The 24,248-nt window shown below is 37.5% G+C and overlaps 1 protein-coding gene across 1 annotated transcript in view; it reads left to right on the top strand.

Annotated features, from left to right (window-relative positions):
* LOC131692910 (myosin-G heavy chain) overlaps positions 1-24,248 on the top strand; it is a 271,448-nt gene that overhangs the window by 16,066 nt on the left and 231,134 nt on the right. Inside the window, exons 2-3 of the mRNA XM_058980305.1 lie at positions 5,767-6,201; positions 6,275-6,680. Coding sequence (XP_058836288.1) covers positions 6,509-6,680 — 172 coding nt within the window. The 5' untranslated portion in view covers positions 5,767-6,201; positions 6,275-6,508. The remainder of the gene's footprint in view (positions 1-5,766; positions 6,202-6,274; positions 6,681-24,248) is intronic.

Raw genomic sequence — 24,248 nt, 5'->3', positions numbered from 1 at the left:
GATTCATTTGAATCATTTGATTCATTTGATTCATTTGATTCATTTGATTTATTTGATTTATTTGATTCATTTGATTCATTTGATTCATTTGATTCATTTGATTCATTTGATTCATTTGATTCATTTGATTCATTTGATTCATTTGATTCATTTGATTCATTTGATTCATTTGATTCATTTGATTCATTTGATTCATTTGATTCATTTGATTCATTTGATTCATTTGATTCATTTGATTCATTTGATTCATTTGATTCATTTGATTCATTTGATTCATTTGATTCATTTGATTCATTTGATTCATTTGATTCATTTGATTCATTTGATTCATTTGATTCATTTGATTCATTTGATTCATTTGATTCATTTGATTCATTTGATTCATTTGATTCATTTGATTCATTTGATTCATTTGATTCATTTGATTCATTTGATTCATTTGATTCATTTGATTCATTTGATTCATTTGATTCATTTGATTCATTTGATTCATTTGATTCATTTGATTCATTTGATTCATTTGATTTATCTGATTCATTTTATTCGTATCTTTAATTTTATGCATTTCATGTTCAGTCATTCGTTTTATTTCATTCAATTTGTTAGTATGAGTCAATTTATTCTATTAATCTTATAACTATTTCTAAATATAATCTTAATTTTTATGTAATAACCTAATCTAATTTGATTCGTGTATTTGGATCAAAATTATAATGATTTCCATTAATTTTTCTACTTATTTTATGAATTTAAAAACCTATTGTTTCATTTTTTGCTTTACTTTCTTATTTCGGTCGTTTTGTTGATTTCTATAATTTATTCAGTTTATTCGAGATTTTATTCGTGCAAGACTAGAAACTGTTTTCATCCCACCTCTAATTGGGTGCCTACTTCTCGTGAGTTCTGCAAACTAATCCAATAGTGAAATGTGTAAGAAATGTCTCATCTCACTGCTAGGTGGATTAAATCGGTTTTTCTAGAACATGTTGCAAATGCTACTTGGGTATACTGCTCACTAACTCGCTAATTCATATTATCCATCAGCGACGCGCTGCAGAATGTTACGTCGATGATGGATTCCCGGTCGTCTTTACGGAATGTGCTAGCGGAACCTTCGTTACACAGCCTTACGTCTAGCTTTGCCAGTGCTTCCAATAGGATGTAACCTCTTGCGTTGGTCAGCTTGCTATCCCACTCCACGGCCCAAGCGTTCAAGTCTCCTCCTATAACAATCGGTGTTCGTCCGATTAACGAGTCTGTTAGTGCGTCCAGCATCCGGTTGTACTGCTCTGGTGTCCATCTTGGAGGAGCGTAGCAGCTACAGACGAATACTCCGTTAATCCTGGCAATCACGAAGCCTTCGTTAGTGTTATCCACCACCTCTTGGACAGGAAAACCGCCCACTACTTGGATTGCCGCCACCCTTGCACTATCCACTACCCAGTTACCGTTATCGTGAGGAACACTATACGGCTCTGCAATAATTGCAATTTCGCACTTCGTTTCTGTTGTTAACTGCCACAACAGTTGCTGTGCAATGTCGCATGATTGAGACTTAGCTGGGTTATCTCCATCATTTTTGGCTCGCCTTCGCCTTATTGTACGTAGGGCATTTCAAGCCGCCCGTCGTGTGGTCGTTGCCGTTCTCCGGTTTGTAGACCTTGGTTGCTTAGTGCAGTCTTTAGCAACGTGTCCCTTTCTTCCGCATTTTCTACACAGTGCAGACCTGCCCAGGCCCTTGCAGTTCCTCGCCTGATGTCCGAGGTCCAAACACCTGAAGCATCGCTCCATCTGTTTGGTTACTCGCGGAGCGACTCTCAATGAACACACCGACCTTCCGACTTTTATCTTGCCGGTCTCCGCCAGTTTGTTGGCAACGACCAGTCAAATCGACGCCGTTTGAGTTCCTCCGTACGATTTCCAAATCCTGATAGTCGCCGGTACGCTCAGTTTGCACTGCTCTATCAGTGCACCTTCAGTTCTTATACGGCCATTATCTCGTCTAGACCATTGAATTCGGCTACGGCATCCTGCGACAGAGCTCTCACGTTCGCTTCACTGCCTAAGGATTGTCCCTGTGTGTGCGTATGTGTGTGAATGTATGTGACCAACAAATGCACATCGCTTACTCGGAAATGGCTAAACCGATTTTATCAAACTTAGTCTCAAATGAAAGGTAGAACATTCTCATAGGCTGCCATTGAATTTCGTTTAATTCCGACCTCTCGTCCTGGAGCTACGGGGTGCGCGACATTTGGCATAAACAAGGCATAAGTACTGTATCGATTTTGTTGGCTATTTTCGGCAAATTTGAGACTAAGAGAAATGAAAGCAATGAAATTGAAAGACGGATAGGTATTCTAGAGCGAATCAGTTATAAACTTTGAACGGAAAACTAGAACTAGACAGGCTCATATGGGCATGATCGAAAGGAAATGTGAAGAATTCTTTGCCTTCTGCAGAGTAGGAGTTGGGCGTTGCACCCAAGTCTACCGCATGGTCTATGGTAGAACATAACTCATCATCATGTTTTACCGCCGACGCCGGCGTAATCGCCCCAGTTACTAGTCTTACTTGTTTTTGTGAGTAAATTCTACCTAAATCAAAAGTTATAGCTGTTTAAAAACGTTGTTTTTTCATGAACAGCATGGGCATGAAAGGGTTAATGTGCGTAATTTATACCCTAATACGAACGAAACTGGTTTTGAACAAGAGTGTTTAGCTTACTTTAGTTAAGTGCAATTTATCGGTTGTTCGTCAAGACATTAGCGCAAGCTGAGTTTCCGCATGCCAGGCATTCGTTATGCATCTTTTATATTAGTGAAGATTTCTTCAAGTATATACAATAGAATAAAATGTTGATCGAATTTGATTAGTTTCCAGAGTAATTCTACAACATCAAAAATTTCAAACATTTGTGCTATTACGACCCGAGGCCGTCAACGCCAAAAGTGATTTCTTTACAATTATACTTCAATATCATAACTTTTGTCTAACGCCCTTTATTCCAATCGTCCATTATGCCTAACGTCCATTATGCTTAACGTATGTTATGCCTACCGTCCATTATGCCTAACGTCCATTATGCCTAACGTCCATTATGCCTAACGTACGTATGTCAAACGTCCGTATGCCTAACGTATTTATGCCTAATGGGGTACACCCGGAGTTACGGGTTGGAGAGTGCGGTCATGCATAAAGTTCCCATATTAATCGGATTCAGCATGTTATCTAAAAGATACAAAACTTCAAAAATGTGTTCCAAATTGCTTGGATTTATGGCGTCACTCACTGAGAAATCCATACATACGTACTAAATAATAACGAATCTGACTCTGTAAATCGAATATTGGTTATATATTCTTGTATTTACAATATTTGTAGTTATTAAATGTTCTGTGGATATTTTTCTTCTTTTTAACATGAGCTGTTCTTTCTATAAAGTTCTTTAATATGATAATTGTGTAATTGTAAAAATGAAGCTAGATAAGGTCTGATTTCAGTGGGAGAAAGAGAAGAATTGATAGATGACATATCTGCGCAAAGTTATGGAGATTGCTATTTCGAATATTTTTGCTGAATACACTTAATCTCTTCTTGAAAATTTTTAAAATTTTAAGCTCGTTATATTTGGATAATCCGTAAACATCGCTTTTTAATATCTTTTCAAATATAATAAATATCCAATAATTTTGAAATGTTCGATGAAGTTCATCTAAAGTCAAGATTCTTAAACTTCATCAACGCATTTTTTTATCTCGAGTATTTTTAAAATGATTTGGATCTTCTTCAAAAAACAATGCATCTTCCAACTATAACACTTCTGCCACCGGGGCCAGTGTAATTTTGGAGAAGTTCGTTAAAAAAAAGGTTAAAACCCGCTGTTTCAGATCATATTGAAGCTTTATATACGATATTTAAGAAGTTGTGTTGAAAAAGCTTTCCAATGGCCATTAACAAAAAATGGTCTGTAACCTGGAGAGTATTACAAATAGAGATTTTTGGTCTCCAGTAAAGGTGTTCCTAAAAAACAAGCTCTTCAACATTTCTGCCAAAGTATCAATTGAAGTTTTATAGCACGCTAGAAGTGCAATCTATGTTTTATGGGTGGCTATAAAACTACTGTATAACCTGAATTGTTACTTGGGCAATGACTTTATTTTGTTTTTCATTCTTTCCAAAAAAGGTAGCAAATCTCGCCAAACATGTCAAATGGTCCTAAATGCAAATGAGAGCCTCTCTTTGTTTACTTTCTCTTTCGATTATTACGGCGCCATCTTAAGGTGAAGATATGTGGAAGCCAGGAACGTACACTTGTTGCTAGGCACCGACGCGCTTGTTTACATTAAGAAAAAATGGAATTTGAAGTGAAAATTCAAACGCACAAATGAGAGTTTTTGGTTATTTTCCTTCGGTCATCTGCACATTGGCAGAAAATTTGAAGTTTAGTTAGTAAATTATTAACGTTTCGCGGGTGTTTTTTTCAGTGGAGTGTGATTAAAGTGCATTTGAAAGTGTTCTGAAAGTGAGAAGAAGAAAAATAAAAGTGTTTCGAAAAGAAACCCCAAGTGAAGAGGGATAATATTTTCGCACAAAATAAGAGCTACAGATGGAATTCCGTCAAAAACTCGGGTTGATTGTATAGGAAAATGTTCTAGCTTCCTCAAGTAGCAGTTTCGTAGCACACTGACATAGTAGTGCATTGAAAAACGTATTTTTATATTTGCTCAGCGGCTTAGGAGCTATGTTGTGGCTCGCATGTATAATGTCCTTAAAACTTTTCAATATTGTTTCAGAATATATCGAAAAAAAACTCTGATGGCGACTAGCTTATTCTGCTAAGAGTTGAGTAACAAACGTATAAACTGCCGAGTTATTAGCGAAAGAGAAAGTAAACAAAGAGAAACTGTAATTTGCACTTAGAACCATTTGACATGTTTGGCTAGAAATATCACACTTCAAGAGGGATTAATCACGAAGGTCTTAAATCATCTTCCAACATTTTAGAAGGCATGAGTGTTGAACCGTTTTTGCATTAATAACTTATTGTATGGTTTTGCGAAGAAAAAAACACTGTCAAACGGTTTGACAGAAAAGTATGTTCCATAAGTCATACATCCGTCTTCACCACTGGGAAGGTATATCTTTTGTAAGTACGTCGTATCAAAAAAGAGAAGAGTGGAATTATTTACCTAAGTTATAGCAAAAAGAATAAAACAAAGTCAGCGAAAAAAAATGGGAACGCTACTTTGACTTGCCATATCATGTAACGGTAGAGATTTGAACGTATTTGTATAAGGATGTTATGTGCCGAAAATACACCTCTATCACTCCATAATTTAAGCATTTTAAGCTATAAACACCCTGCACAAGTCTCCATCTTCTGGGCCCATGAAATATTTTTGAATTATTGAGCTGTTCCCATACCATACCTCAATAAATACATTGAAACATTATCAACAATTTCTAATACATTCTGTTGCTCGGGACAACAGCGCCATATGTCGACGACCCACAACCTGTTGGGTGGTTCAGCAGACGCACCTTTTGTGATGCTATTTACTTGACTGCTAAATACCTACCTCGACCGCTGCCGGTACAAGTTAATCAGCACTGCTTTTGCCCCTCGGCAGGTCATCGCATCATATATATCGGGGTGGTTTCCAATACGATCCTACATGCAGCGTGGCTACAGCCACAACTCTGACTTTGATACGTGATGATATCATTCTCACCGGGGACTTTGGTTTGATTCTCTCTTTCCAGCTCGAGTACACGGATTCGATCGATTCGTGGCCTGCCTCGGCTGCCTACCTGTTTGTCGTCGTGCACTATTATGGAATATGACGCGGCAGAGCGGCACTGATGGCGATGTTGGTGTTGCGAGGACTCGCGCTTCGCAGTTGATGGAAGGTGTGCGAAGGTCGGTTTGAAGTTGCGGCTCCTGCGAGGTCGCCTGTTCCTAGTACATACAGTCTGTCAGTTTATTCATCCGCTAGCGGAGGGATTTATCGTCGTGAGTGAGCCTTGCTCCAAAGTAGAGTATAATCTAAAAGTGACGGTTTATTAGTTTACCTTATCTTAAACGTCCGGAGCGTGAAAGCATACATGCGACCGGTTCTGCTGCCCCAGTGAAACGTGACGGAATTTAACGAGCATCGATTTATTTTCGAGTGATAAAATTTTTTACTAGATAGTGAAGTGAGTGTCCCGGTCCCAGAGTGAGGGTGATAAAATTTATTAATTTTTTCTTTATCGTTATCGTGTGGTCCAGCTTGTTCAGAGCAGTGAAAGGTCTGTCCGAGTTAGTTAATGTTATTTTTTTTTGTGGGTGCCATGTTTAAAAATAAAAATGAATGCAGTCAGTTGATTGGTCATAACTCGTTTGTAGATAACAAGTGATGGAAAATGAAGTATTCCAGGAGAATTTGCATTGAATAACATAGCGCGGAGAAGAGAAGAATATATAATCAATCAATTGTAAAATCGAGGTATATATCTACTGAATATGGAACGTAGCCAAACGATAATAATGGATAACGATGAAGCCGATACGGATATGAGCGATACATCGCAGAACAAGGCAGAGTACGATCTGTCCCATAAAACGGCCAGGCATCCAGAGGAGCAAGCTAGCGACGAGGACCTGACCGGCGACTTCAAAGAACACCACTATGAATGTAAGTGATTTGCTAATTTGTTTTTAATCGCCTTCTATCTTCTACCGAGATATCGCCAGGGACTCCGCTCCTGCTGTCAGGCTTCCTCAATGTAATGATATGTTGATGAAACGTACGAGTAATTTAATCAAACCGGACCGGGTTGACCTGGGCTGGGTTACATTACGACGGTGAGAAGGGAGCAACAACAAGCTATTTGTCAGATAATATTGTGTGTAGTACTGTGTGTGTCTGAATATCTTATCTCGTGTCGGAGGACACACAAAAACGTGGCTATAAAATGATTTCTTATCTTAATTTAATGTTTTGTCCAAATCGTATGTTTTGAGATCAGCAGAGTTACGCTAGTAGGACGCTTTTAATACTTTAATAGTTTGCTTGTTTTTGTTATTCTAAGTCATCTACATGTAGTGTCATTTAAGATATTTTAAACCATATTTAGTCTTTTACAATAATTATTGTTGTAACTTCAGTACTAGCTAACGTCCAAAACGGGATCTTGATTGAAACTTCAGATTTCTCATTACGAGGTTTTTGCGTCGCGTTGTGACGATGATTTTGACTTCATAATGTTTTACTGCTGATTATCTAAAAGTGTTGTTTAGGGAATGGTAAGTAGGAAGTCCTACCAAACCGACCCATATTAAAACCTCAACAGCAATGGCATCCTAGAGCTTGCAACCCGGGCATTCAATTCAATGTCTCGAGAACATTAGGAAACATTGGATTATTCTTGTCATCATGAGTAAAGTTGACGAAAAAGCTCTACTCCGACCCAACACCGCGGTCGTTGACTTTGAATTAGTTCAATACGACCGAGTTTTTGTGAAGTGGAATATCTTCTGAAATTGAAAATGCATCTTGGGCTTGCGGAAGTTGCATACATTCAGTATCATCTTCGCAATGTAGTATTAATATCATTCAACATGTTAGTACAAGCCGAGTGTTTTGTTTTGCAGAACGACTTAAAACACGTGGTTGAAATTGACATATTGACGTGTATATAGAGAATGACAACATCGATGTAAGGCTACATGACCTATCACCTCAAATGCATGTCGCAATACGGGGAAGTAGTATCCGTTACACCTGATACTTGGAGAAACTTCTTCCCGGGTACTTTCAACGGCGGTTTTTGTAGTGAGGATGCGGGTCGAAAGACCTGTCCCTTCTTACTTAACAATAAAACTCAAAACTCACAGAATTACAACTAAACAAACTACGCTATGCACCAATGAGGGGCGAACCCCTACGGGATTCGGGAATCCCGGGAAAACAGATTTTTAATTTATTCCAAAAGGCTTAGGTTCTGCGAAAGAAATTCCGTAGGAAATATTTTTACCGGCAAACATTTGGAGTGAGTAGTGAATGCAGATTGTAGCGTTAGTGGCGCGCTACTTTCTTAAAAAATCGATGAGTGTATGTTACAAAACTTGGGATGGTTTTTAGTGATATCATGCTTAACGCAATCGCTATTTAAAATAAGGAATGTTTCTAGAACGTCTGCAGAAATATTTGGTCGGTTCATCGAATGCATATTTCGTCTAATTTGTTATACCGTAGGTGTAATATCTGTAAATTTTTGAATGTATGAAAAGAAATACATAACTCTGTATCTGTCTAACATCATGCGCATCCAAACTCTTTGAATGTCGCTTTCAAGGATGCAGAATGGATTTTTGAAGGGATAAGATCTAACAAACCAGATACTCACCCGCAACAAGAAATCGATGGTGGGCTTCGTCCATCGGTGTACAGTTCGTCCATTATCTGCTTGATTTTGATTCACATTTAATTCAAAATGATGCTCATCTTATTGTGACGGAAATGGATTTCATATATCACATTTTCTCATTTGATCGGAAATAATGGCACACTACCCTGAAGCAGCTCGATCTTTTCATTCAAGATTACTAAAGAAGGTGCTTTGCATTAAATTGATTACATTCCATCGTATCAGAACAACGAATTCCAATTTTGGACAGTAACTCCAGCAGCTGCGTTTAGTCCCAATTATAATCGTAATCACCAAAAAATTAGGTTATACATGTAGCCAAGAAAAATCATCAAAAGAAGTTGATGTTGCGTAAACTTATTGACGAGTTATCGAATGATTGAATGATGTGTAGGCCACCAAATTGCCATTTTCTGACAACTGCCTTTAGGACAGATATACATGCAATCAAACGGATTTGAAAACTTTTCGATTTATTCTTTTGTTTTCAAGAAAATCATTCGCCTTTTTATTTTTCTTCTGTATTCCCGGGATTATTTATTTCCCGAATCCCGGGAAGCTGAAAACCGTCGGGAAATGGAAGCTCTACCACAAACGGTGGTCAAATTTGTGGCAGCTGTTTCATAACAATAACTGCAAAAGAAGCATCCAGCACCCCAAAATCAACTGTAAGCAACATCAGCAAGGAAGGTAATAACAATGACGACGGGTTTACACTGGTACATCATAAGTTCAAGAATCAGGGAAGAACATTTGATCGCGAGTACCAAGATAGCTCAAACGATGATGACCTGGACGTGAAAAACAAGAGAGAATTAAACGACTCCCCTGACGCAGTACGCGAGCAGACAAATGTTTCGCCATCGCGAAAGGTCTTCTCTTGCAATAAAAAGTTGCACGCACGAGATCCAACGGATAATAATTAATAGTTTCTTGTATTTTTATTTTTACATATTACAATCATATAAAAGATCCACGGCACCTTTTAGCTACCGCTATGAGCCGTGTCAAATTAACGTCCTGGCTTCCCAGGACATGTCCTTGTTTTCAACGGAATGTTCTGGTGTCTTGGGATGTAAAGGAAAATGATTTATTTGTTTGTGTTTTCGTTGAGTTTTACTTACTCTGCTCCAGTTCGCAGTAATGGTCAACCGCAACAATAAATGCAACACAAACTCACTTTCAAACAGAGTACGAGAAACAAAGCCCAATATACTCGAATCTCAATCGTCTTGAAGTCCGGGACCCAACAGATTCCTTCTGATGCTTCTCAAAAGGCACCTTTTAGACGTGGCTTCTCAACAACTTTCAATCATCTCTTGCCAGTGGTGACATTTTTTCTATTTGTTGGATATCCGCAAACATGTTTCCAGTCTACAAAAAGGGAAATTAATGAGACATCAATAACTATCGTGGTATGACTTCATTAAACGCTGTCTCAAATTGGGTATGAATTTACTGAATTAATTCATGATTTCACAAAAATGATAACCACTTGAAAGACCATAAATATAAGCCTGGCCAAATTTCACGCCATCAAAATACCATAAAATGGTCTCCATGAGCGCTTCGCCGGTCGCTTCAACCGCCCAGCTCAAGACGCGGAAGGATTTCGCAACTTAGCCCTCATTTTTTCTGTGAATAGCCTACTTACATTCATTGTGAAATCACCGGCCCACTGGCATCACAGATCGAGATATAATTGTGATTGAAATAATTATAAAATACTTACATTTCCTTGAACGTCAGGAATAGATCAGGAAAGCTACTGGGGACCGTTGATGTTTCTGCTTTACTTCAAAGGCGTATTTTTAATGCTAAAGATTCTCCTTCGCAGACGATCTCAAAATATTTTGTCTCCATACAAATGAGGAGTGCAAATATCTCCAAAAAAAGCGGGTGCAGCAAAAATGACATTCGGGGGGAGGAGGGGGTGGAGTGGTCCTCAACAGTCCTAGGTTTTACTGGCTTGATATGGCCAACCTAACGCAGTTGTTTTTTACCCGCTTAATTTTAGTATTGAACTTCTAGAATAGTCTCTCGCAATCTCTATGGCCATGCTGAACTTCAATTGTTTTAAACAGCCATGCATTCTTCGCTATTTTTGCTATAACACACGCAGATTTCAATCTATCGGCAAATATTTTCGAAAAACTGGCAGCGATAAAAATACAGTGTAAACAATACATTCTAAACTACTTTTACCTAACCTTTCAAGAGAAAATACCCAATGGGTCATGTTCTACAGCGTTTTTTCCGTGATGCAATTTGAAGTGGGACACCCTTTAATAGCGTTTTTCTCGAAACCGCGTATTTCAAATTGGCGAACACTCAAAAACTAATCAACGAAATGACTAAATCTTTTTTATGAAAATTCCTGTCGATAAACCACAGAAAACTGAATAAAAAAACTTCCTCCATATTTTTTTTCAAGAAAAGCGAGCGAATTTTGTGGTAAAATATGAGTTTTTTTCGGTTTTCATGAAGCCATATTCTGAAACTCGAACTTTTTTCTAATTTTTTAGTGGTTCAACGACTTACAACAAGTCTAAGCTTCACAAAACTTATTGAATTTCCCGTATCAAACAATTTTATCGAGAGTTATTGTATTCGCCACGGCGCTCCTCGACGTGGAAATGGTTGGGCGTCTACTCTTGGAACGCTCGTATGTGTGGCTCTGCGTGACGTGAAATCTTACCATTACAAAAAAGATCTATTGTTACCTTGCCTTTAAAATCGTAAACCAAAACAACCTTTGGTTTGTGCACTTTACACCAGACGCCCCCCTTAAAAACATGTAATGGTCAATTTATGGCATAAGCATGACACGCGAGGTATTTCGTACCCATAGACTGTGAAATATTTGGCGACATATTGCAATTTTAGTTAAAATCTGACACTTTGGAAGTTATTTGGAAAATAATCCTGTTGTGAAAATCTTTGTTTGTTATTTCTCAATGTGGCTGTTTACATTTCAACTCTACTGCTGCCATACCTAATGTTATACACGTTGTCTCTGATAGAAAACTTTGATTTGAACAAAAAAAACAGTATCGCTGAAGTAATCGAATGCTTAGATACTCCTCTTTCAAAGAGGAGACCAAATTTGAAATGTTCTATCGGGGGGTCTAGAATATTCATATTCACATTTTGATGATTGTTTTTGAAGATTGCGCTTCAATGAATAGTTCTCAGAAGATGTCTCACTTATAGAGGGATGAATTTTTTGCAGTACCAGAAGCAAAAGCTTTTACGGTAATAAGTCCTCCGAAGCCCCCATTAACCGGCGGTTAGCCAATTGTGCGTTAATTAAAATTTTAAATTTGAATAATATTTTTTTCGGTTTATTTTGTCTCTGGTAGAACAATCCCGAGCAAAGTCCAACATCAAAATTACAGCAAATAGACAACATATTTTGATATCAAGCATCAAATTGAAATCTTATTTTGATATCAGTTTAAACTTTTTCAGATATGACATCATATTTTGATCTCATTTTGATGTGATTACATTTTTAGAAAAAAATATTTGTTTCTATTTCTTTGACAAACGTCAAATTGATTACTTATTTTGTTATCAATGAAATATTTCACCATCTGAATGAGTTTTCAATTTGCTTTCACTGATAGCATAAATAGTTTTCTGTTTGATGTCATAGTGCAATTTTCTGCTTTCGATTTTGATCTTTTAACCGTTAAAACGACCAAAATGATATTAATAAATTCCCTACTACATCACAACATCAAGTTTAATTGTCAATTTGTTATCAGACTCTGCTCGGGATATTACCACATACAAATCAATGTCACTGATGTACTCGCTATCCCGAAACATGCTCCTCTTTTAATTGAGACAAGTTTTAAATTATTCTTTCTAAGAGTCTAGAACTTTCTAAGAGTCTAGAACTTTGAAAATGAGTTATCTGTTGGATTGTATTCTGCATCACCACTGAATCACAATGCACAAATAAGATTATCAGATTTGTTTGAAAAATATTGAAAAAATGCCAAAACATGGTTATCCCATCCATAAGACTCAATGAGAATATAAATCTTCAACAGCGTTTTTCTCGGCTTGTTGGTTTTTAATATGGGACTCTTATGCTTTTATGGGCAGTCAGTATGTATTGTATAATACTTACATTTAAAGGCATTTTTTCACAAAGGAGCATTGATCGAGAAGTCATTTTTATGTGGACCGATTTCGATGCTTAAGGAGTTTGTTAGTGCATATATTATAAGCATATTGGAGTAATATCTGCTTTCTACTTCTTAATACCTGCTTCTTATTGCAATAGTAAGTTCGATAAACTGCCTTTGTTGTAAATAAACCTTCAAAAATTGGTTGAAATTTTGAATACTTCATCTTTGCGGATTTGCGATCTTTGAATTTGCTATCAATACACTAAAATATTATCAAATTTTGCCTTGAAAATACTACTATATAGGAAACGTCATTATTTTTCGCATCTATCAAGTTGAAAAAATAATTTTACCAGATTAGTTTTAGGGCCAACCTAGGGATATAAACCTATTATAATAACTTTTTCGAATTTTTCAAATCCGCGAAACAATATGCTTTTGTTTATATTTTATGTTATTGGAGTTTTTTTGCTCAAGACCTTTTTCCCACATTTTATTCAAAATTATATAATTTTCTCAGACCATTTTACCGTTACTTGGTGTATTTGGATGCTTTGTTTCGTCAACATATCAAATTAAAATTCTTTTTGATAAAGCGCACTTTAAAATTTCAACTATTCCATATTTGCTATATTAATATTTCCACTTTAACCAATTGAACAAACCCTAAAATCAGAAATCCCCTTGCTGCTCCTAAACATATCATCGCAGACTACAAAACAAATACCATGAAATGATATGGTGGAAACATAATTTTCTGCTAAAATGTGTTTTTAAAGGGAAAGTTTTTTGATCAGGTTGAAACTCGATATTTTCAAGCAAATTAAAAACTAAAATAAATTGAATTGAGGTCCAATCGTTCAAAGGTTCAAGAACAATGATTGAATATAAAATGCAACATTGGCTCCATAGGAACTCCAAGCAAAAATATATTTCGAAAACAAAATTGAAGAATCGTTTTATTTTGCGAATTTCAAGACACCAATTACCAACGTGAAACTGGATAAATTGTGTAAATGGTGTCTTCAAAGGATTTTATTTACGTCACAAATCCGTTCCTCGGACACTGCGTATTTATTAATTTAACCTCCTAAAAGTGAAATATCTGTTTAGAGCTACTAGAAGGTAGAAAAACTACCTCAAAATTCATTATCATCTAAGCTTTTGTCCAAATATTTTCTACCAGAGACACCGTGTATAAGCAAAAAAGCTAATATTAAAATATCTACAAATGTTCATATTTCTACTAATTCATGATATTCGCATCTCTCAATTCCAAATAACTATCCATCTGGCAACATTTGAAATGGGTCGCTCTCGTGGTTAAATTTAACCATACGAGGAAAAATAACTAACTGTCAAATTTTAACCAAAAGTTTAAAATAGTCGCCAAATGGTTCATAACCATAATAGGCATTGCTCCAAGTTCATTGGTCGAACAAACGGGTGACTAGCGAAGGACAGACTATTGCCAAATTATCTTTAACTGACTATAGTGGGTGGAAGTTTATATACTATGATATCACGATAAGTTAAACTAATGAACGATGAATTAATTATTTTTATAGTAGAATGATGTAAATCGAAAACGAAATTCACACAGCATTGGATCCTTGGATGACGAGTTCTGAACGGCAAACGACGACAGTTCGAAAAAGGTCACTAGACTGACAAGTGAACTGATCTGCGTAGAATGAGGTCCGGTACAATGTAGAACAAAATTTACAAACAATGCATTAGTCACAATAATCGGACCATTGTCGATCCGTCCACCGTCTGATTAACTTTAATCAAATAGTTCATCTATATAGGTTCAAGGTGTGACGGTTTTGTGTTGTTACATTCCACTCGACGTGGTCATATTGGATGCCAACCAAACATAGCTAGATGTAGAACTGTCTATAATGAGACGCAAGTCATGACGCTCTATTTAAGGTGGGTAGCTCATGTCTTGTGGCAATCTATAAATTTACTTTTATTAATAGAGGTATAAGCCCTACATACTTCCTTCATTCGCTTCGCCACCCAAGTGGACCGTTCACTGTGTTCAAATATGGCATTATGGTATAAGCAGCAAACAACTTACTAGTTGGTGCCTTTGGGGATTTTAGGTCGACGCGATGACATATCGCATATCTATAGTGCATGTGCCGTCATAATATTAGTTGCACTGCTTTTAAATTGGCAATTTTTTGCGGACTGAGGTCGAAGTACTATGGCGCTTTGCTTGAAAATAAAAATATACTTGTAAACTAATCATAAGTATTATAAATGTGACTTTTCATGGTTTACCTGTTTTATAAAAAAGGTAAAGAAACCGCTCAAACTTTCTAATTCCTTCCGAAGCCCGGAGGGCCGAATCTTGTACACCAACTGACTCAGCTTTGACGGTACGTGTGTGCTCCAAAATCGTGTGCATCAAAGGACTTAGAATAGAATTTCGCAATAATTCGGTTTTGAATAAAGTTGTTTCGTTTCCCAGGTATGTATTATTCCCGAGCAAACGAAAAGTTCATTATACCCTCATGGCTTTTGACATGGACTCAATCCATGAAAACTCCTTCATCATGGTCCAGTTGATCCCGTATAAAACGATATTTGTATTAATGGGTTAGGGACCATTCATAAAATATGTAACGCTTTTAGGGGGAGGGGGTACGACAAGTTGTAACAATTTGTTACATAGGAGGAGGGGGAGTCAATTTTGGGCAATTTTTGCGTTACGTAATTTATGAATGGTCCCTTATTGAGACCATATTATAGCACCATGAAAGTTTTAAAATTTGGGGCTTATCCAGGAGCTGTGTGGTGTTTGAACCCATGAGAATTTGCTCGGGTTGTATAGGTATGAAAATACGCGATTCCTGGGTTGAAGTAGAATACTTCGAACATTTCCATACAGGGATGCCGGATCAAAAATTTCTACTGGAACAATTTCCCAGCTTTTGAACGCTAGTAGCTATCATTGTACTGAACGAAATCACTAAATTTATCTGATAGTAAACATGCGGAGCAGCTTCGTATTGAGTTCCGTAAAATGTGCGTCTACTGTACTGTTTGCGATTGATTCACTTCAGTTCGTATTTTGTTGTCGGCAGCAAAAACCAGTTCAATCAGTCCGTTTTCAGTATACCAACTCGAAGTAATTCCTGCGACCCATCAAAATTTATCTACTCCGGCTCCTGGATCACAAATACAATACATAAAGAATTTGATTAGGGTTTCTTACCGACTTCATTTTATAGACGGGCTACATACTGCCGTTCTTAAGTTGTTAGCAGAAGGGAAAACTTTGGGGTTGCCCAAATAAGTTCACTATAGTAGAAAGGCGGGTTGTCGGTATAGTAATCAATTTATTACAAATCTAAAATCAGAATCGATCATATGTGTAGTTACTGAGCGTTCAGAAGATCAAGAGCTAGACTATGGAATACAAAATGTTTTTAAATAAAATTCTGCCGCTAGGTGGCGCCAGTGAGCATGTTGTTTTTTCAGCTTACTGTATCTCAAGATCTATATTTTTTAGAAAATTAGTATCTTCGACGAAGTTGCTAAGCAAATCAAAATCTATGAGGTGGTCTGCTTCAGAAAACAACCGTTAGGCGGCGCTAGTAAACATGTTAGTTGTTTGACCTAATGTATCTCATCTTCCTGATTTTTAGCGAGTCAGATCTTTCGGCAAAGTTGCTTACGAGATTATAACCTTCGAGGTGGTATATCGAATAGTATGGGATTATTCCACTAGAAGGCGCTAATGAACATGAACTTGTATTTTTTCGATCTACTGTATCTCAATTTCCTGACTCTTTGGAAGGTCGTTGTTTTCTTTTTCCTTCGAACTAAACCGAAAACGGTGAATGTACTCTTACTAAACTAAACTGATTTCTTAACACTGATGCAATGTTCATGGAATTATATTTATTTATGATTTTGCAATATGCGCGCCAATAAATTTAGATTTGGAAGTCGTAAAACTCCTTTGAACCATTTTTATATCACCATTCAACCACTCACGATGGTGATCGGTAAAAGAGGCTATTTACAACACGCACAGAAATTATGACACAACCTTCCAAAATGCAGAATTATGCTAAAAATACAATTGTTCTTCAATTTATTCAACGTACTGATTTAATTCGAAAATCGTAAAGTTCACTTATGACATGAATTATACTATTATTTAGTGTACTAAGACTGTACTAAGACTGCGTAGTTAATACAAATTGTCAAGAAAGATCCAGTTCGCGGTGACATTTACTTTTTCCGCATCGCACGTTCTGTCACAGGTTTCGCATGGTGCCAGAATTTCAAAATTCTTGAATCAACAACTCTGACAAAAACACTACATTTCTAAATAGCCGCAATCTTGAGATTCAAAAATCAGGAAAGTGTATGTTCGCCAGCGCTACCTAGTGGCAGAGTCCTAAACTATGAATCTCTTCGTAGGTTTTTATCTCTTGTGCAACTACATAGAAGACACTGTTCTGCTAAATCAGGAATTCGAGATACTGCAGGAAAAACATGGGATAGTCACTACCGCCACTTAGTGGCAGAATATCGAACTATTTCTCATACCACCTCGTAGGTATTGATCTCCAAAACAACATTGCCGAAGACACATATCTGCTGAAAAATCAGACAAATTAGATACAGTAAATCGAAAAAATTCATGCTCATTAGCGCCGCTTGACAATAGAATTCCGTTAGGGGAAGATGGGGTTAAACGCACCCCCGGGGCAAAATGCACCCCTTGCGTTTTTCGAAAACAGCTGAAAATTTCTAGAAAAGGATAACACCAGTCGGAAGTCCACCATAGTAAACATACACTGTCAAAGTTTGATAACCATACATCAATAGCAGCTCGAGGAATAAACAATAAACAATAACGTGCTCTTCTCATGTGATTATTGTGGCTCGTGCAATAAGGATTTTCAGTTCTTATAAATGCTGTTTTACTATTATATCAGTGCATTCCAGTTCTATTTATACCGTAGCTCATCATTCTGTGGCACTATATATGAAAAATCTACTAAATAGTTCACTTTTTGCTAAATTTATATCGCTGCTCCATCGGGGGCAAAATGCCCTCCCTGGTTTTTTAATCGAAAAAATAAAAATCGTTCTGAAAATCTACTAATTGCATAACCGAAGGATATTTTATGGCACACTTTTGTGAAATCTCGTCAGAAAACAAAACTACATGCTTGCTCGCCGAGCATTATGCCCCGTTGTTGCGGTGCATTCTGCCCCGTTGTTGTGGTGCAGTTTACCGCCGCAAAGGTGCCTTTTGCCCCGCTTATTTTTCAAAGGGTAATTTTTTATGATTTTGAAGAATTGAATTATTTTCGCGTTTTTAAATATTTTGCAAAGCGTAATGATTGCGTTTACAGAGGAAAATGTTGGCTAAACGATATCATTCATTAAATTCTCCCAATTGATGTTCTACAGCTGAGTTATGGTCATATTTCCTTAGGGGGTGCGTTTTACCCCATCTTCCCCTATATTGGATCGCCCATCTGAATGGCCATAATCTACTGCTCAAGTTTACAGAAGAAAGTACTGCTGCAAATCATGCGGATCACGAGGTATTCCAATGACTATCTATGTTGTACAAAGTACACAGAGCGAGTGCTCGAGTTCCAAATGTGGTGCGAGTGCTTGAGGGTTAAAGCACATCACGGTGTCTTTTTTTAACAACTTCATGCAAAAAAAATCAACATCTCTGAAACTTCAGGATATAAGAGATTAGGCTTTCCCCTTTCATTTGAAACCAATATTAAAATAATCCGTCGGGGGGTCTAGAGCAACTTTTTTTTGAAGTTTTTTCGTGAAAACATAGATTTTACAATGGAACTCGTTCATATTTCTGTCACTAGATGGTGCTTTAGACATTCGAACAACACGAGAAGTGAGAATCTGATAGATAATTTAATTGTCTATAACTTTGTTAACAACTAAAACCCGGTTTGAAATTATCCGGAAAAGTTGTTTAATATTTTAACGAAGTCTAAGTCTAAATTAGTTTCACAGAAGACCTAGTGGTTTGTAAGTCAATTCACACGTACTTTTTTTATTTGCCAAATAGTTGTGTTTAGTTGAACATTCAGCGGAATTTAAGAGCTTGGGAAGTTTCATCTCTTAGCTGAAAATTATAATTCCAGATTCCACCTGATATAGGGCGCCATTAATATTTTTGGGATGAGAAGTCTTAGATAAGTGTTGACCAAACTAGTATGATATTAATATTCTTTTCCAAGATGGTGAGTGATTCCTCCCGCAGAAACAGCATTTTCAATGATGTATGCCCTCTTTTTCATTTTTTCGATTGTTCTCGGGGATGAATGATAACTATTCTTGCATGAACCTCCTACTCTGTAAGCATCTTCGTATAAAATTCACTTGTCCTGAAATTCAACCTTTATATTTGAACAAACTCAATGAAACTTTTAACATCATTGCAATATTTCGCGGATTTCATTGCAACGCTTGGTTCAAAACGCTGATTATCCGTTTTCAAAATCCACTCAATGTGACAAACAGTGAACAAAAAAAAAACTTTGAGTTTTTGGATCAAGATAATTTTTTTTCATATATTCGAGGACTTGTGTGTTTTTCTTGTACTCAAATCATATTTCGTTTTCAAAAGTAATACATTTCGCACAATCTAGGATCAATTTAGTAACGATTTCTCGCATAATTGATAGGAAATAACCGTAAAATTCAACTGCCACAATATACTTTGCGGAGAATAACTTGAATAAATCGTTTCACGTTAGCCACTAATTTGGATAGTCACTGCTGTGGTTTGCGTTCAATTAGAAACGGTGTGTCCTAACATTTCGTTTTGAACGGAATTATAATTGCTGACTTAAGCGATCATAACCTAAATTATGGTCCTTTCTAAAACATAAATGAAGGCAAACCCTTGTAACCAAGCAATACCTTCCGATGAATGGTAGTTCCTTCAAACCTATCGGAAAAGATTATAAACTTGAACCAAAAGCACAAATAGTTTTCTGCGTCTGTCAAACATCCTAATTTTCAAAAGGTCAATTAGGATTGTCAGGAATCAGTAGCGTCTGGCTCAAATGGCACGTTCCCCATATTGATCGGAGATTTGTGCCTTGCCAAGAATCGTCTTTTCATCATTTTCCTGATGGGAAGGATTGGGGAAGTGGTAAGGTTAGGGGTAAGGAAAACAACGACACAGAACAATTAAAACAGAGCATTCTGCACCCCCGGAGTGATGCTGAACGATCTGCAGGTGTTACAACAGCAGGAATAAAACTTCCAACCCCCGGAGGGATTTAGAACCTCTACCCAAACAGTGATCGGATATATCAACACCCCCGAGGGGATATTGAGATAACAGAACGACAACACCCCCGAAGAGATATTGTCATTCAAATACGGCTTAAAAAAACTATAGCTCTTTACCACACTGGGTTAGGAACAAAAGCATATCCTTAAATTTCAGCTCTCTGTACATAGGTTCATCTATGTATGGAGAACCAAAAAACCGGATGCGCAATTGCATTAATACAGGGCAATTGCATATCAAATGATATGATGTTCCGTAATCGGATTCCCAAAAATCACATGAATAATACTCAGCGCGCTGAATAGTAGCCATGTGATAATTGAGTTTGCAATGTCCAGTCAGTGCCCTGACCAGAATACTGCAGTTGTGCTTGGAAAAATTCAACAAATTTCTTGACATTTTCGGACTCACATCCGGCAGAAAAGCCTTTGTTTGAACGCAAGTTTGCAAGCTACGCCAATGTTTGGCATGTTCGAATGCAGCCCAAGAGCGAATCTTGTGCTTTATCCAACTTATTGACGGTGGTAGAACTGGTTCTGGACCAACGAAATCAGTCGCAGCGCCAGCTCTAGCCAATTCGTCCGCCCATTCATTTCCAGTAATACCGGAATGACTGGGTACCCATAGATGGTAGATAGCATTTGAAATGCTAAGTTCTACGATTTGAGTTCGACATGCGATTACTAATTTCGATCTCGAATCTGCCGAACTAAGTGCTTTCAGGGCAGCCTGACTGTCAGAGCAAAAATAGATTCTTTTATCGCAAATTCCCTGTTGAAGTGCGGATTGTACGCCACACAGAATCGCAAAGATTTCTGCTTGGAATACGGTACATATCTACCAAGCGAATGAGATTGGTTTAATCTCATCCCATGACAATAGACACCAGCACCGGCTCGGCTCTCCAACAAAGAACCGTCCGTATAACAAACTACGTATTATTCAAGTTGTCGCTCCATCCAGCCAGACAGCCATTCCTCACGAAGAGGAATTCTCACATTGAAAGTTTTAAAAGGAAAACTACATGTGAGTGTAAGGTCACTGGGAGCAAGTGTATATTCATCCCAAGTAACCATTTGGGGCCACAGTCTTGTGTGGCTAGTTACACCACCTTGAGGACATCCGCAGACACTCAGTTTCCTCATCTCTACTTGTCTTAACGATGAGCACAGATGTCGGTTGCTAAGCGTTGCGTGTATCCAGTTCGTGATATATGAAGGTACTCCATGATCTCGTGCTGTTTCCAAAATGGATTCGAAGGACACGTTGTCAAAAGCACCTTCAATATCGAGAAAAACTCCTAAACTTGACTGCTTTTGTGAAAAAGCTTTATCAACGTTGTAGACAACATTGTGTAACAGGGTGGTAATAGATTTCCCCCGCTGATATGCATGTTGCATTGGATGCAGCGGGTGCTCGCCCAAGCTACCATCCCGAATGTAGTGGTCGATTAAACGTTCCACTGATTTGAGAAGGAAGGAGGTCAGACTGATCGGTCTAAAGCTCTTTGCCTCCTCATAAGTGACGCGGCCACCTTTGCGAATGAATTTGACTGTTATTTCCATAACTGACATACTTCAAACCCACCGGATGCCACGCGGCCTCTAGGCTGGTTTTGTCCGGAGAAAGATAATAGAGTTATCAACCTCCTGGTGGACCACAGCCAGTTAAATTAGGATTGTCAACGAAGAAGTTGTAATGAATCCCGTCAAATATTTTCATGTCACTAAACCCAATTATTGTTTTGGTAATGAAATAAGTGCGAGAAAATATATTTTCAAACCACTAGGCCTCGTGTGAAACTACCTTAGATATAACTTCGCTAAAATCTTAAGCTACTTTTCCGGGTGATTTCAGAATGATTTTTAATTGTCAACAAACTTGTAGACAATTAAATTTTCTATCAAATTCTATCAATCAAATTGTTGTTCGAATGTCTAAAGCACCATCTAGGGACAGAAATATGAACTGGCTTCAGTAGTATAGGTTTTTGTTACGAAAAAACTTAAAAAAAAGTTGCTCTGGACCCCCCGACGGATTATTTTGATCTTAATTTCAAATAAAAGGGGAAAACCCATTCTTTCATATTCCGAAGTTTCAGAGATGCTGATTTTTTTTGCATAAAGTTGTTCTAATAAATAAACCGTGACATCTTATATCCAACCTCGCAACTCGTGATATTTGTGCTGTCACATTAAATATATCTGGTGATATCATAAACAGGAAATACGTCTATTGTTCGGTATATTTTCCGCATAATGGACCATAACCGTGTGATGATTTCCAAAGGGTTGTATCACACTATGGCAGAAATGGGTTTCCGCCTGTAATCGACAGTGATTCAAATGCCCACGACACAGTTTGGGGCAGCATCAGATATCAATTTGAGAGCCACCGAATTGATGGAATACTTAAGTAACACAAATCTGCACATACTTAACGTTGGAAATCGTCCAACAATTGCACGATCTGGCAGAGAAGAGGCGTTATCTGTAACTCTTTGCTCTGACGGCATTTCGCATGAGTTGATAAACTGGCTCGAATCAATGAGCTCGAGCCGTCGATATCTGACCATAAGTACATCGTGTTTAATCATTTAAACATCTAGATGTAGCATCTTCTTGCGGTTCTACTGTGTAATAATTCAATTTTAAATAAGTGGTAGTATAGAATTGAGTTTAAGCTGTTTGCACATGAGGCGACAGGACACACGCCATAAAAAATATTCACTACGGATTTTGTACTGCCTAGTCCAACTCTGTTGTTGTCGCCTCGTTGGAATAGCTAGAGCAAAATTTATAGTGAATATGTTTTGTGGCGTGTGTCCTGATGCCTCGTGGGCGTACAGTTTGAAGTCCACAACTTTGCTGGAATCTAAACTTCCACTCTTTTTTTATCAAACCGTTGATGCGTGCAGACCATTTCCAGTCTTTTTCGGAAATCAAAAATTTAGTCACTTCCCACATCATCAGATGTGAATAATGCCAATTGCGAGAAGCCTGCTCGTTCTAATCCTTTGTAAATGGGTCAAATGTATGATAAATATCAAAGAAAAAAGCACAATTGCAGAGATGCTCTTTCGAGCAATGCTTCGATGGTGTAGAGTCTTTGAGTCTCAATACTTATCGAATGCAGGTAAGGTTGGAAAATGATCACTTGGTACGATTGCGCTGACGGATGATTTTCACGGGTGTCTCTTGTTAATTCCTCCTAACTATTTAATCCCTAGTTTCGGTGGGTGTGGTATAAGTTATGGTATTTTTTTATTCAGTTCGTTTATTTGATAAGGCACGTTTGCGTTAGCTTAAAGGTGCCAATTTCATTGTTTTATATTTCAAATTTCTTAAAACTAGGGGATTACACATTGAAACAAAGTTTATATTGAAACCAAGGAAAATTTACAGCTATATTAAAGGTACTGATACATTTCGATAAACAAAAGGCTATAATAACGTTTTATTAAGATTAAGGGGCTTAGCTGTTTTTTATAAGTAGTAATAAGGTTTGACATTTTTAGCGAGAAAGATTGCTGGAGAAGGTATGGTATTGTTTGGTTCTCTCCCGATAACGAATGAAACTGTACCTGGCTAAAATAAAAATCAAAGGAGATAAGTGGAGGGGACTTTCGTTTTATTGTCTCTTCATATAGCTTTCACCAGAATAGGGTATTTCTTCACATTCCGTGCAATCCCAAAGAATGTTTGAAGAGTTCTGATGTTTTGATGAGACTACATTTCCATAATCCTTGTTGGCGTCAGTACATCAGTACTATTGCAGTATCGACGACCGATATCTGGAATGTCTGGTGAAAAAAAGGTTATAAACTGAACTGTGACTTCCAAAAAGCCACGGCTTAAGTTTGCAAACCTGAATCGATTTAAGCCAAATTTGAATGACAATATCGGCTGGGGTTCCGCCGCTCTGTCATCTCAATATCCCCACGGATGTGTTGGTATATACGCTCATCGGAAAGTGTCTTTGATTCCCTTGGGAATGAAGATTACTACCGTCTTGTTCCCTGTGTCGTTATTTTGCTTATCCATAACCTTACTACTTCCCCAATCCTTCCCACCAGGAAAATGACAAAAAGACAAATCGCGGCAAGGAACAAATCTTAGATTAACACGGTAAACTTGCAAAGTTTCTTGAAGCTTTCTTATACATCTAATCGCGCACACATCAACGAAAGCCAGAAAATTCGTTTGTTCGCCATTAGCGGGTTTGCGACGACGGTGCGGCATCTCACCCGAGTAGACCTTTTTCTTTTAAATATTCGTAGAATTTTGTTTTTTCGCATCAAAAATCATTTCAGTATGTTTTAGATGCTTGTCGCATTCGATAAAGGTATTTTATTCATATATTGTTTGGTT

The sequence above is a fragment of the Topomyia yanbarensis genome, chromosome 3, assembly GCF_030247195.1.
Source record: "Topomyia yanbarensis strain Yona2022 chromosome 3, ASM3024719v1, whole genome shotgun sequence".
Lineage (NCBI taxonomy): Eukaryota > Metazoa > Arthropoda > Insecta > Diptera > Culicidae > Topomyia > Topomyia yanbarensis.
The sequence above is the reverse complement of the archived record's forward strand: the minus strand, read 5'-3'. Positions and strand labels throughout refer to the sequence as shown.